General features: G+C 40.5%; 1 protein-coding gene across 1 annotated transcript; it reads right to left on the bottom strand.

Annotated features, from left to right (window-relative positions):
* Window positions 1-2: 2 nt before the first annotated feature.
* zpax4 (zona pellucida protein AX 4) lies at window positions 3-4,744 on the bottom strand. Its single transcript, XM_055197929.2, has 19 exons — window positions 4,591-4,744; window positions 4,378-4,451; window positions 4,198-4,287; window positions 3,964-4,091; window positions 3,698-3,838; window positions 3,541-3,615; window positions 3,302-3,472; window positions 3,127-3,223; window positions 2,802-3,025; window positions 2,566-2,719; window positions 2,276-2,484; window positions 2,045-2,162; window positions 1,514-1,719; window positions 1,322-1,439; window positions 1,065-1,234; window positions 843-940; window positions 671-780; window positions 130-601; window positions 3-54 (listed from the first exon to the last, which is right to left on the bottom strand). Exons 1-19 carry the CDS (start codon window positions 4,611-4,613, stop codon window positions 48-50), a joined length of 2,685 nt encoding a protein of 894 aa, XP_055053904.2. The 5' UTR covers window positions 4,614-4,744; the 3' UTR covers window positions 3-47.
* Window positions 4,745-16,151: the final 11,407 nt, after the last annotated feature.

The raw sequence follows: 16,151 nt of genomic DNA on the forward strand, positions 1-16,151 counted from the left end.
AATGCTTAAGAACAGGTTTATTAAACTTCAAAAGATAAAACAATTCATTAGGTCCTGAAAAAGAAAAGAACAAAGTTACTCTGTGCAAGGCAAATCAGAAAGTTGGAAAAAATTAAATCCAGAGTTTACCTAGTTTGACCAAGGAGCTCATGTGCATTCACAGGAACACTCCACCTTAACACGCGCACAAAATCAGCTGGTTTCTTAGGATCCATGGCCTGTGCTGGTTTCTTAGGAGGCATGGCCTGTGCAGGTGTCTTGGGAGGCATGGCCTGTGCAGGTGTCTTGGGAGGCATGGCCTGTGCAGGTGTCTTGGGAGGCATGGCCTGTGCAGGTGTCTTGGGAGGCATGGCCTGTGCAGGTGTCTTGGGAGGCATGGCCTGTGCAGGTGTCTTGGGAGGCATGGCCTGTGCAGGTGTCTTGGGAGGCATGGCCTGTGCTGGTTTCTTAGGAGGCATGGCCTGTACTGGTGTCTTGGGAGGCATGGCCTGTGCAGGTTTCTTAATCATTTGCGCAGAAGTTTCTTCTAGGTTTGCTCTTTGAGCGGAGGGCTTTTTCACAGTGGGTTGGAATGACAACGCATTCTGCATTTGGGGAGGAACTGACAACAGGAAGACACGATTAATAAAAGGTAGAAAATCCACCTGCTGGGTAACTGAGCATTAAAAACCTTTTACAGGGTCATTGATTTGACCAATCCCAGGTGTCTCAGCTTTCAACTTCCAGTCCAGAAACAGGCTTTCGGTGCTATGCACTGGGTAAATGCACCTTACGGTCATCCTGTAAAAAAAAGAATTAGTACAAGTAAGGGTAGAGTCACTTCTGAAACATCAAAATAATACCTGTATGCAGCATCTCTGGTAATGACTGGTTTACTGTCAGTGGAATACACCTCATGAAATACAATCTCATTTTCATAAGTCACATACTCCTGACCAATCTGAAAGGGAAAGTTGATCTATTAAGATTGATGAAACAGTTCCATGTGCACTTAAGTCAGTTTTAGTATGCAGACAAACTTTAGACAGCATTGTGCAACAAAGTGACAAGCGGATGCACTCCACCTGAACTCTAGTTCCACAGGTGTTAAGTCCAAAAGAGAACAGAACTCGTGTGGCATCAAACTCTATGGGTCTACAGCTTGTGTCCAATAGTGTGGTCCGGGCAGGGTCAGCAGAAGGGACTGCTTTAGTGATGTCACTCACCACAGTCAAAACACCCTCAGGGGAGCACACTATAAAAAGGGGGGTGAGAAAATCTTGCATAAGACATGTATGGGTCTAAGATTTAAGAATGTGAAACTCATTTGCTTGTGTGGTACCCAAGAGCTCAGTGGTCTGAAATAGACAGCGATTGGCCGAGGACTGCTCAATTGCAAACGTCTTGGCATTTCTGGTAAGCACTTCAAAAGTGCCATAGAACTGCTCCAGTGTAATACCCTAGAGGAGAGGGAGATGTTGTAGTTATGTTGTAGTCTCAATGTGTTTCTTGACTATTGTTGGAAGTACTAAACCTCATAGACGTATCCAATTGTGAACAGAGGCACATTCAAGATGAGGGTCTGGCTGTCATTGTTCATAATGTAGCCCCGCTCAGATGCCAGCTGTTGGGTCAGAGGATACTGGCCAATGGCAAAGTTCCACAGGTAGTCATACTCATGATGTTGCTTCCTAAAGCTTATGCCATTGTCAGCACACATGCTATCAAATACTGGAGGCGCTGTCAAGACAAAAATATTAGTCAACAAAAATGTCATGATCAAGCAAGAAATTGATGACGGACCGTTGAATTATTCGAAAACACACGGTGGTAATGTGCATCATTTTCAAATAATTCAAAGGAGCCGGAGTCAATCATTCCTCTTATACCACAGTTACCACTAACATTGCGCTGGTGCCCATTTTTTTTAGACATTTAAAATAGGTGTGTGGTTTACAGAAAAATAAACCCCACCCATGGAACATTTCTCAGCCAATGAGAATAAAGCATTCAACAGGCCCGTGGTATAATATAAAACTCAGTATGCTCAGAAAAAAATTCTTACGGACGTCAAGGACCAAAGCCATCACAGAGGAAAGATGGTAATAGGCATCCCCTTGAGGCATGATATTTAAAGTCCATTTAATTTCCAATGAGTATTCAAAGAGTCCCTCAGCAATGTACTAGAAAACAAGGCAAGTAAAACTAAGTCTAGCATCTTAAACATACTTTAGGTTAAAAAAAGTTAGCTCACTTAGATTTAGGCAGTGAGCGTAATTATGAGAAGTAAACGCACCTGCTTTTTAACAACGGAGTCATCAAATTGCACCTTAAGGATGTACGCAAATGTATTATTGTCCTGTGGTATTCTGGTGATGGAATAACCCATCTGCGTAGCAGTTAGCACAGAAAACTCCTGGCCATTTAGGGTTACAGACACCAGTTCCACATCAGGAGGGACGTTACCAAGATAGACGGTGAAGATTCGTTCTTCAAGTACAGTTTCTGAAAAAAAGTCCAAAACCATAATTGCTCAAGCATTGTCATGATTGGCCCATGAAAACCCCCAAAACAAAATCAACTTACGGTTGACTGAAAAGAGAGGAAGAGCAATCGGGGGAGTAGCCATTTGCCGAACCACATTTTGCCTGGTCTTCACACCACTTTGGTCAACAAATGCTTGCTCATAGGCAAGCTGGACTACATACAGCTCGTTATATACATTGTCCATCACAAAACTCTGGGTGAAGGAAATTAAAATAACCTTTATTGTAAACGTTTAAATATCAATAAGATGCTGTGGTATAGTACAATTGTGGTACCTTCCGCACTCCTCCCTCCGCACCATAGGGTATACTGCTGTCTACAGTCTCATCACTGACTGTCACAGCATAGCCTCGATCTGTTGCTGTCTGATCATCCAGGAGTTGGCCATCAACCCCCATGCCTATGTACTCAGTCCTTAATTCAGATGGTCCAACAACCAGGGGAGTCAGCACTGCAGGAGTCCTCCAGTGAAGTCTGTAGCCATCAAAAGATCCTCCATCTGAAGAGAAGGTAAAAATGATTTAGACGGTTACATGCTATTAAAATTAGAGTGGGCAAACAGTCACAACTTCACTTGATTCAAGCAAACCCATTCCTTACCCAGCGAGCAGGCAGCAACCAGGTCCACCATGACAACCATCCAGCTCTGTCTGAAAAACACTGTGGCCTTGATCGCTTCAACGGCAACACCATTGGTCTAAAACAAGTTGGACACAAAGTTAAATGAAACTATTAAGGAAACAAAAAGGTGCCCAAAGAAATAAAACCTCCTAACCGTTTTGATGGAAGCATGAGGTTGTCCAAAAGATGACCGGAAGACAATCCTGCCTGGGGTAAGCATTATGTAGTAGCCCTGGTTAGCAGCATCTCCTACTGACATGACTTCAGGCTGTTGGTTCTCTGCTTGCAGCATAACTTGCAGGGCCTCAACTGAAGAGCGTTGAGCCTTGACAGGATGCAAACAATTTTATACAAAGAGACTTACAACTTCAAAAGCCTAAACCATCCACTTACCACAGAGAAGGCTTCAGCAAAGTCAGTTTTAACAGCACTAGGGCTAAGGCAAGGTACACCACTTTCAACAGACACCTAGATGGGAGCACAAAATTAAGCAGAACCCACACTGGACCAACAATGAAAATTACAGACGGTAAGAAACAAAACAACTTGCCTCCATATAGTTCTCCTCACAAGTAACCTCTCTTGGAAAGAAGGGCGGAGCAGAACAAGTCTTGGAGACGTTGACAAAGGACTCTTTGCCATTCTGATCTGCAATAATTACCCTGAACCTGAAGGTAAAGACCTCATCGTTCTGCAAAAAAGTATTAAATGCATCAACACACCTTCTTGGCACAGAACTTAACACTTAAATAAGCAAACCAGAGTAAACTAAGTTTATTCTGAAGGTGCTACATCACCAAGGATATGCCGTGGTACCTGGTTTTCTGTGTGACAGGAGAAGTACGAAGCTCTCAAAACAGCAAGGCCAACCAGAGGCTTAACAGAGTAAGTATAACCACACTGTGCCCCATAGTACTGCGTGATAGGATGCGAACCTCCGCTATCTAGGAGCAAAATCAAAGCAATGATATACTTCACATAAAGCACTTTAATACACTTCTGAAGCACATACAGGGAATTAGGGGAAAAGAGCGTAATACATCAACCCACCAAATGCCTCAAAACGAGGTTCACTGCCAGAGGGTGGAAGATCAACTGAGATTAACAGATGGCGGTCCTTGCACTCAACTACAACAGGAACTTGGAGGTAAAAAAAAAAGTTTGAGACAAACAGATACAGACATCAATGACTAAAAATAAGAGCCATATCATGCCATTCAATGTTCTTACTTTGTGGCAGTTCAGGGGACTTCTGCAATAAAGGGGCACGTAAAGCGCAAGTTACTACACCCAGAAGGAGGCACCTGTTGTTAAAGAAAAACACAAAAGACAAGTCCTGTTGGGTTCACATGAAAAATGCTTGGACAAAATGCACCCTCAATCGCAAATCCAAATAAAAACATCTGCTAAATTAATAAATGTGAACGTATGAAGAAACATTACCCCAAAATAAATCCAAAAGCCATCACCACTGATTAACTGAAGTGTCTGTAGTGTGGTAATCAATGGACACTACACCAAACAATCCTGGCCACTACACCTAAGAATAACAGGCAAGCTTCCTGGTTAGATTTTTAAAACATCTAATGCTGAATGGCTTGTTAGGAGTCGTGTTTCTTGATTGACTACAGCTGAGCATAATTAACTTATTAGCTGCAATGATTGGTTGGGTGCACTTCTCGATCGCTTGTAGCCATTAGATTTCCTAAAATTACACTTTATGGGGTGGTTTCCCAGAAAATGATTAGCTTAAGCCAGGACAAGGCCTTAGTTTAATTATGAAATATAACTACACTAGTCGACATTTGAAGTGGATTAAAACTTTTCATAAAAGTTCTAAAAACAAAAAGTGTATCCATTCTTGTCATAGGACAACTTTGGTTAACTTTTCTGATCCACTTCAAATGTTGACTAGTATAGTTTAGCCTTACTAAAAACATAACTCGTGTGTATTTTAAGACATGTCAGTGCATGTTGTTTTTAGTTTGGACAGCTCTTACATTTATTTTAGTCTAAAACCAGTCTAATCCCTGTCTGGGAAACCGCCCCTATACAGTTTGCTTTTTCCACAATTTGTCAAACAATGCATTCAACATTTTACAAGCTTGCTGTACAGAAAGATTACATGGCACATAACTGCATAGTTTATAGAAAACCAAAACACTATCACCAGTATGTGCACTTGAATGTGTTTGAAAAGCTACTGCAATCATAATTGCACTGCACACGTCTTTAATTTAATAGTAAAGCAATAGCACACAAGCAAAATCAGCATAATGTGATAATATCAGCAAATATGATCATTGCAAAGCTACCTTTGTTTGGCGTCTTTTCAAATTTCTTATCTAACACAATGAATGGTTTTAGATGACCTTTTAAAGGGTAATTTCTTAGCCAAAATTGATGTGTAAAAAGAAAAAATAAATGTATTGTTGGTTTTGTCTACAAGGTGGCAGCAGAGGACCATACAAAATGTGATTTTAAGGTAGACTGATGATAAATCAATAGATAGACAAGAATGCACCTGTAATTGATCCTAAAACAACAGAAATCGAACGTCTTTTATATGTGCATCATAAAGATATATGTTAGCTATACTGTACTCCTTTGCCAGATCCAAGATCACACCAAACAGTCACCCTTTCTACCCAGGAAACCTTATACGCACTTCATGTCATACATTCACACATTAAGACACAATCAAGTCAAAGTGTGTCATTGTTTTAACCTAGTTGTGTGCACAAATTTGAATGGAAAGTCAATATTCACATATGTTTCATCTCTATTCTCTTTGAGTATCCTGAGCAGTAGTGAAAAGGGGGATTTTGTTCAACACTTTGAATAGTTTTTTTATGATGGTGAAATTCAATGTATTCCATAATTTGGATTATATCTAAGAGTACAAAGTCAGAAACAATAAAATGCCCAGTTTATTCATTCATGCGGGAGTCCTCCAGCGAAGTCTGTAGCCATCAGCCTATTTGCTAAAAGTGAAAACAAAAAACTGTTAAATGACACTTAAAAACGCATTGGGTTATAAAATGAAGACAAAGAGACAAACAGAGGAGAGAGGCTTAGAGAGTATAAAGTCTGATTTAGTTTGTTTCTCCTTGTTGGAGAAAACTAGAGTACCCAAAGTAAACCAATGCTGACATTAGAGGGACATGCAAACACCACAAAGAGAGGCCACCTGACCTTGGGCTTGAACCAGAAACCTTCCTCTTGTGAGGCAACAGTACTAATAATAAACTCTACGATAAAAGAAAATTCTATAACAATATTTTGGGTGACTTCTGAGATGCATCCTAGAAAGGAATTTCACCAAATTTCCAGAGGGAGGCGCAGAAATGTTGCATTTTGACGTACCAAGACCAGATATTGGAGGGTCAGTTTAAAAATAAGATAAACTTAAATGTTTATTTGAATTTCGTTGCCCGATGTTATTTTGTAGTTTATTTGTGGCTGTAAAGAATCGTTACAGAATAAGAGTAAACATAAAAGTCTGGGTCTCGCTTTATTGCCCAAGCTGCACTGCAGCGCCTATTCACAGGCGCGATCCCACTACTGATCAGCACGGGGGCTTTGACCTGCTCCGTTTCCGACCTGGGCCGGTTCACCCCTCCTTAGACGACCTGGTGGTCCCAGGTTCCCCCAGGGGCACCATATCGATACCGAACTTAGTGTGGACACCCGATCGGCATAGTCCACTGCAGCCCAGAACCCCTGAACTCAAACGATCCACCAGACTCAGACTCCCAGTAGCTTGGATTACAGGCGCGCGCCACTGCGCCGGCGAGAGTAGGCAATACCAGCCGTCGTTATGACTATATACAGCACTGAGCGCGCGCTATCCAGTGTATGAAATTCAGGTTTAGTTTATTGATAATGCACATAAAACTGTGAATGTGCCTTAAAATATATTTATCAGTATTATTTTAGTTTCAATGAACTGTGGTGCATATTTACACATGCGATGCATGCAGTTTATTATGCCACACAAACCTTTAAAATAAATTGACCTCGGGTTAACAACACTGAGACACTGTTCTAGACGGCTACTACTGCCTCTCATTTTAGTGTTTGTTACTGTAACTGATTTGAAAAGTTTCAAAATTGTGATTTTCAATTGGGTCAATTACATCATTGGCCTGTGTTTTCATTATATTTACACATTTGACCAGCATGTGTTGTCATTTGTGTGCATCTATTGTGGGTATTTCTATATTTCCATGGGTGTTTCCTGATCTGTTGCGTGGTTGTGTCTTTTTTATTAAGATTTTTGCCGTAACTTGAATTGTTGTGTCCTGCAGATGTTATGTATGGGACACAGTACAGCCATACAGTTTGTTATCGCATAAAAAGAGATGAAGGGATGAACGATTCCTACAAATGAACAAGTTTTAATTAAATATCGTGTCTCGGGCTCCCCCTCTTGGTCATGAAATGCCATCATGGATCCTGGACAGAAATGTCACATATCTTCCAAAGGGAGGCGGTAAAGCACTTGCATTGTGACGTTAAACCAGATATGGAGGTTTAATTAAAAAATAAGATAAACGTAACATTTTTAATTAAACTTCCATTATCGTTGTTCTTTTTTCTTTTTCTATTTTGTTTAAAATAAGAAAGTTCGTCAAAAATAAGGGTAAACATAAAAGTCTGGGTCTCGCTTTATTGCTCAAGCTACACTGCAGCGCCTATTCACAGGCGCGGTCCCACTACTGATCGGCACGGGGGCTTTGACCTGCTCCGTTTCCGACCTGGGCCGGTTCACCCCTCCTTAGACAACCTGGCGGTCCCAGGCTCCCCCAGAAGCACCATATCGATACCGAACTTAGTGTGGACACCCGATCGGCATAGTCCACTGCAGTCCAGAACCCCTAAGCTCAAACGATCCTCCAGACTGAAGCCGAAAGTATACTAGGGACGTCCGCGTATGCGCGCCGTCCGCATGACGTCATTTTCGTCATCAAGAGGGTCCGCGGCCGGCCGCGCGGACCGTCCGCGTGCAGCCCAAAATTTGAGACCGCGCGGACAGTGCGCGTACAGTCCGCGTACGACAGCGCATGCGCGTGAACATATTTAGACAGGGCACTCCACTATAAACAATTATACAAAGGAAATAGACAGCATTTGCACACACACTATCGTTTTTCTTCTTTAACTTTTACTTCTTCCAAGAACAGAAAGCCCTGGAGCATGTTTGTTTGATTTTTGTTCTTTGTTGTCTTATTGTTTGTTCTAAACTGTGTTTGCAATGGTGGATCAGTTACTTTTCTTCACCTATCCTAATGTTTTAATGTACTGTAAATGTCGCCAAATCAGTGCTGCCCTGACCGCCTGTTAGACTAATAATTTGAATAAGAAATCATTTAAATTGCGTATAGTGTCGAACGCGGCCATCCGCGTGTAGCCGCGGGGACTATACTCGGAAAGCTGCGCGGACGGGTGCGCGCGCGAGCCGGACGCGGACGCGGAAAAAAAGTATACCCGGGCCTTTAGACTCCCAGTAGCTTGGATTACAGGCGCGCGCCACTGCGCCCGGCGAGAGTGTTTATTATCAGCCGTCGTATGATGCAAAGGACCTGTCACACAACAAACTTTTATAAAATGTTCTCGGGTAAAATACACTGAGTGTGTTTTGGACGGCTATACTGCCTCTCAATTCAGTGTTTGTTTTAAAAAAAAAAAAACATTTTGATTTTCTTCATTTTTTCTTGGGTTTATTTGATAATGTAAGTATCATTAGTAAATCCATGTGTTTAATAAAAAGGTAGAATAAATATTAATTGTCCTAAATGACCTGATTATCAATCTATCCATAAAACAAAAAGAAACACACCATTCTTGTTTAGTGGTGCAGTATGATTAGATTACATTTAATAGATTACCCTTTCTGAAAATGTTTGCAATCAGTTACAAGTATATAATTTCCTGTGTTTTCATTATATTGCAGTTTTGACAAGCATGTGCCGCCATATGGTATATGTGCATCTATTGCATCTATTTCTGCAGCTGCGTCCGAAAGCTTTAAAATGCTGCCTTCGAAGGGAGCATTCCAAAGCACGAAGGCAAGTCTGAATCCAATCTTAGGTTTACTTCCTGTCTCCTGATACCTTCTTTGTCCTGTCCCACAATTAAATGTGTGTGTGTGTGTGTGTGTGTGTGTGTGTGTGTGTGTGTGTGTGTGCGTGCGTGCGTGCGTGCGTGCGTGCGTGCGTGCGTGCGTGCGTGCGCACTGGGATTGTGATTGGTTTGAGCCTGGACAAGTTAAAAAAAATAGCAGCCAAGAAGCAGCTGGATCACAAATTTATTGTAAAGTTATATTTTCACTTTTTTAACTTTTTATTTGCATTTCAAATGAGAAATTAGTATCGTAGTTTTCAAATATGGGATTAGTTATCACAAAGGCGCTTTCTGTTTATATTTCAAACATAATTCTATTACGCTGCCTATGAAGGCTGTCTGAAATGCATTTCTCGGAGCTGCCTTCATGCCTCCGTCAACATTGCCTCATGATCGTCCTGCAAATGTTATGGGACACAGTATAGCCAGCCATTTGTTATCTAAGAAGTGAAGAAATGAATTAATTGAACTTCCATTCATATCATTGTATGATGTTCCTTTTTTTGGTTATTGTAAGAAGTTAGTTACAGAATAGGAGTAAACATAAAAGTTTGGGTCTCGCTTTATTGCCCAAGCTGCACTGCAGCGCCTATTCACAGGCGCGATCCCACTACTGATCGGCACGGGGGCTTTGACCTGCTCCGTTTCCGACCTGGGCCGGTTCACCCCTCCTTAGACGACCTGGCGGTCCAGGGCTCCCCCAGGAGCACCATATCGATACCGAACTTAGTGTGGACACCCGATCGGCATAGTCCACTGCAGCCCAGAACCCCTGAACTCAAACGATCCACCAGACTCCAACTCCCAGTTAGCTTGGATTACAGGCGCGCGCCACTGCGCCCGGCAAGAGTTTTTATATTAGCCGTCCTTTTGAGTAAACCACTGTATCACAGCATGAGTGTTTTGGACGGCTACTACAGTTTGTTACTGTAATTGTTGTTAAAAGTTTCAAAATTTGATATGTAAATAAAGTGAACCCATGTGTTTTAAAGGTAGAATGATTATTAATTGTCCATTATTGGCCTGATTAGCCATCTATCCATAAGGTCTATCCATAATGAGCCGTATACCCACTAGGAAAGGTCAAGAATTTCCACTTAAAAAGCGTGAGGATGCGTAACAAACACCATCGTTTTGTGACACATTTACACTTCATTCATAAATTAAGATGTCTCATTATGTTCCACTTGGTACTTTGGCAGGTTGAACATCATTAACAGTAGGCTATATATTTATTCCTAAGTGTGTTGACTTTAGGCTGAACTGCACGATCCCATCGGCGTATGAAATCAAATTACTTACTGCGGCGGCGCGAAAGTGACTGGAGACCTGGCGTGGCGCCACAGGAACCGACAAGCGAATGACATCAAAGTACAGAGAGAGCGCTTCGAAAAATCACAAAGAGAAATCTGCTTTAAGTCGCTCTCGCTGTACTTTTACATCACCAAGCGGTCTGCTTAGCGCCACATGAAGTAGAACCTGCACACAGTGTGTAGCTCACACGACACTGTAAACAAACAGCTATTGTAAAGAAGTGAATGAGTAGAGCATGCTGGAACGGAAAAATTGGAGAGTTAACAACGCACATGTATTAAACAACATTAAATTCATCAGTCCAGTTTATTACTGGAGGCAGGGGCGTAGCACAAAATCCCGGAAAGCTTTTTATATCAACGACTATGCAAATTAGAGGAAATTCATGGTTATCTTAGAAGCGAATTAAAACCATTTACACAATTAAATTACTGTATGGTAGCCTAATGTTAGCTATAAAAAATAGTTGTCAGATAATTATCTATTGAAAGAATGGGGATGCCTCCTTTCATGCACGTGTTAGCCATGGTGTGAAGATTTTAAACAGTCTATTAAATTCTTCTGAGTAAATTTTTGCTCTGAGTTAGATGTTGATAAATACTAAACCAGTCCTAAACCAGTCTAGTTTCCCCAGCTCTAAATGACATTGGCTGTTAAAGTCTTTTCTTGCTTATAATAAACTGACATGATGATAATCCATAAGCAGTCTTTCAGAATGCTCTCAATTACATTAAGATTTGTGAGTGTGATGTTGCTTATGGGGTGTCGCTCTAGGATGATTGAGCGTAAGGATGAGAGGGAAAAATATCAGTATACTCACTACAAAAACTAGACTTCACCCAAACCCAAAGAAACACATATTACAGACCCTTCTTGTTTAGTGGTGCAGACTGCAGTGTGATTAGATTAGATTACACTTCGCGAAAAGATTAGCGATCAGTTAAAAGTATCACAAAATTGACCTGTGTTTTCATTATATTTACAGATCTGTATGTGCATCTATTGTGTGTATTTCTATATTTCCATGTGTGTTTCCTGATATGTCGCATGCTTCTGTGTTTTTAATTAAAATGTTTGCTTTTGTTTTACTTTAAGATTATTTTTTGTTTTCGCAAAATAAGAGATGAAGAAGGTATGAACGATTCCTACAAATGAACAATTTTTAGTTATTTGCTAGTCCATCACGTCATAGTCAAATATCGTGTCTCGGGCTCCCCCTCTTGGTCATGAGATGCCGTTATGGCTTCTTGACAGAAAATTCATAAATATCCCAAAAGGAGGCGCTAAAGCATTTGCATTGTGACGTAAACCAGCTGTGAAGGTTCAGTTAAAAATAAGATAAACGTAAAGTCTTATATTAAACTTCCATTATCGTTGTTCTTTTTCTTCTTTTTTCTATTTTGGTTAAAGTAAGAAAGTTCGTCAAAAATAGGGGTAAATATAAAAGTCTGGGTCTCGCTTTATTGCTCAAGCTACACTGCAGCGCCTATTCACAGGCGCGGTCCCACTACTGATCGGCACGGGGGCTTTGACCTGCTCCGTTTCCGACCTGGGCCGGTTCACCCCTCCTTAGACGACCTGGCGGTCCAGGGCTCCCCCAGGAGCACCATATCGATACCGAACTTAGTGTGGACACCCGATCGGCATAGTCCACTGCAGCCCAGAACCCCTGAACTCAAACGATCCACCAGACTCAGCCTCCCAGTAGCTTGGATTACAGGCGCGCGCCACTGCGCCCGGCGAGGAATTGCGAAAGCTATTCAACTTTGTGCTAATTGATGGCGTTTATTGATCTTTACAGATTGTATTAAAATTAAAATGTGTGAAAATAGACCACATTATGTAAATACATAGACATGATTTCAGTTAGTTATTTCATTATGATATAAGATAATATTATATCTTGTTATAATATAACAAGAAGGGAAAAGTTTAGAAACTAAATATAACATTATCACATTTCAAGAAGGTTTGCGATTGCATTGCTGAACACCTGGGGCTAATTGCATAAACAGAGCCTGGCATGTAACTTTATGTTTTGCCAATTTTAAATTAATTAATTAAATGCTAAAATAAAAATGATATCGCAAAATATGTAGTCCCACAATTGAAAATGAAATGCTGAAATAAAAATTTAAACATTTAAATTTCTACATTAAAATAAATTTTTAAGGTGATAATGCATCTTCCATGCTAAATTGAAAAGTAAAATGCAAATGATGAGTTGACATTTTATTTTCACTACAATCACAACCAGTCTTCAGATTCAAATAAGTCCTACCTATTCAATTAACTGACTTTAAAAGTTATGACCAGTCCTGAAAAACAATTATTTGTCTAAGCAGTTCATGCAACCACCCACCACGGCTGAAAGAATCTACAAAGAAACTCAGCACAGCAGATACCGTGTTAAAAGAGGCATAAAAATGGAATCTGCAGCGGTTGAATAATAGGCTAGTCTGTTGAGAAAAGAGAACAAACTTTTCAAAAGTGCTATTTGGATTTGTTGTTTAAAAAGAAGATACACGTAAGCTCATTCATTGAACTTGCATTCATATTATTGTTTCTTTTTTGGGTTATTGTAAGAAAGTTCGTTACTAAGGGTAAACAAAAGTCTGGGTCTCGCTTTATTGCGCAACCTGCACTGCAGCGCCTATTCACAGGCGCGATCCCACTACTGATCAGCGCAAGGGCTTTGACCTGCTCCGTTTCCGACCTGGGCCGGTTCACCCCTCCTTAGACGACCTGGCGGTCCAGGGCTCCCCCCAGGAGCACCATATCGACACCGAACTTAGTGTGGACACCCGATCGGCATAGTCCACTGCAGCCCAGAACCCCTGAACTCAAACGATCCACCAGACTCAGACTCCCAGTAGCTTGGATTACAGGCACACGCCACTGTGCCCGGCGAGGTAACTATAGACCTGTTCAGCTTTTGTGCTAAGCATTATTTTGTTTTCTAATGTTCTTAAATATTCCATGCACCTTAACTATTTTCTGCAACTTTAGTGGGTTAATTGATATTCACAGATTGTATTGTAAAACCATTATTATGTAAGACATGATTTCAGTTAAAGTTATTTTATTATCTTATGAGAGACAAAACACCACCACTCTGTCAAGCTATATTTTTGAGTAAGCAGTTCTAGTATTTCAGTTGGCTAAGGTAATTTATGTCAAATACTAAACCATAAAAAGTTGAATGAATATAACAAGAAATTAAAAGTTAGGCAACATTTAGAAACTAAATATCACCACATTTCAAGAAGGTTTGCGAGAGCAGTGTTGAACACCTAGGGCTAATTCCATGAACATAGCCTGGCATCTAAGTTTATGAAAACATTGAATCTTGAATTAATTAAATGATAAAATAAAAAATCAAATAGCAAAATATGTCCCAAAATTTGACATGCTAAATTGAAAAATAAAATGCGATTTAAGAATTGACATATTCAATTGTTAATTTTAATTTCATTGTCCGATGTTATTTTGTAGTTTGTTTGTGACTGTAAAGAATCGTTACAGAATAAGGGTAAACATAAAAGTCTGGGTCTCGCTTTATTGCTCAAGCTGCACTGCAGCACCTATTCACAGGCGCGGTCCCACTACTGATCGGCACGGGGGCTTTGACCTGCTCCGTTTCCGACCTGGGCCGGTTCACCCCTCCTTAGACGACCTGGCGGTCCCAGGCTCCCCCAGGAGCACCATATCGATACCGAACTTAGTGTAGACACCCGATCGGCATAGTCCACTGCAGCCCAGAACCCCTGAACTCAAACGATCCACCAGACTCAGACTCCCAGTAGCTTGGATTACAGGCGCACGCCACTGTGCCCGGCGAGAATTTTTATATCAGCTGTCCTGATGAGTAGGCTATACAACACTGTATCAAAGCACTGAGTGTTTTGGACGGCTACTACAGTATGTTACTGTAATTGTTAAAAGTTTCAAAATTTGATATGTAGTGTGAACCCATGACCTTAAAAGGTAAATTGATTTAGATGTTGATTAACACTAAACCAGTCCAAAACCTTTCCCCAGCTGTAAAGGACATTGGCTGTTAAAGTCATTTCTTGCTTATAATAAACTGACATGATGATAATCCATAAGCAGTCTTTCAGAATGCTCTCGATTACATTAAGATACTGTATCCATTTGTGAGTGTGATGTTGCTTATGGGGTGTCGTTTGCTTTTGTTTTAATTTAAGAGTATTTTATCGCATAATAAGAGATGAAGGGATGAACGATTCCTACAAATGAACATGTTTTAGTTATTTGCTAGTCCATCACGTCATAGTCAAATATGGTGTCTCGGGCTCCCCCTCTTGGTCATTAGATGCCATTATGGCTTCTGCACAGAAAATTCATAAATTTTCCAAAGGGAGGCGCTAAAGCATTTGCATTGCGACGTTAAACCAGCTATGTGGATGTTCAGTTAATAAATAAGAGAAACGTAAAGTTTTTATTTTAAACTTCCATTATCGTTGTTCTTTTTTTCTGTTTCAGTTAAAGTCAGAAAGTTCGTCAAAAATAGGGGTAAACATAAAAGTCTGGGTCTCGCTTTATTGCTCAAGCTGCACTGCAGCGCCTATTCACAGGCGCGATCCCACTACTGATCAGCACGGGGGCTTTGACCTGCTCCGTTTCCGACCTGGGCCGGTTCACCCCTCCTTAGACGACCTGGCGGTCCAGGGCTCCCCCAGGAGCACCATATCGATACCGAACTTAGTGTGGACACCCGATCGGCATAGTCCACTGCAGCCCAGAACCCCTGAACTCAAACGATCCACCAGACTCAGCCTCCCAGTAGCTTGGATTACAGGCACACGCCACTGCGCCCGGCGAGGTGTCGAGAAAGCTATTAAGCTTTTGTGCTAATTCTTTGTATTCGGTGTCAGGCCACTCGCAAACTTGGTTGAAGTTTGATAGACACATTATACATTGTAATTTAATTAAGATATTTCTTAATATAGCCTAAGCTATTTTGATTTTATTACTCTAAATATTCCACGGCCCTTTGCTACTTGATGGCGTTTATTGATCTTCACAGATTGTATTAAAGTGTGTAAATAGACCACATTATGTAAATACATAGACATGATTTCAGTTATTTTATTATTTTATTATGTTATGAGAGAATAATATATCTTGTTATATATAAAAATAAATGAAAAGTTTAGAAACTAAATGTAACATCATCACATTTCAAGAAGGTTTGCGATAGCATTGCTAAACACCTGGGGCTAATTGCATAAACATAGCCTGGCATCTAACTTTATGTTTTGCCAATTTAAAATGAATTAATTAAATGCTAAAATAAAAAATGATATCGCAAAATATGTAGTACCACAATTGAAAATGAAATGCTAAAATAAAATTTAAAAATTTACATTTCTACATGAAAATACATTTTCAATGTGATAATGCATCTTCCCTGCCAAATTGAAAAGTAAAACGCAAATGATGATTTGACATTTTATTTACAATCTTGGGGCCACAACCAGTCTTCAGATTCAAATTAGTCCAATCTACCTATTCAAGTAACTGACTTTAAAAGTAATGAC

The sequence above is a fragment of the Misgurnus anguillicaudatus genome, chromosome 21 (genome assembly GCF_027580225.2).
Source record: "Misgurnus anguillicaudatus chromosome 21, ASM2758022v2, whole genome shotgun sequence".
Lineage (NCBI taxonomy): Eukaryota > Metazoa > Chordata > Actinopteri > Cypriniformes > Cobitidae > Misgurnus > Misgurnus anguillicaudatus.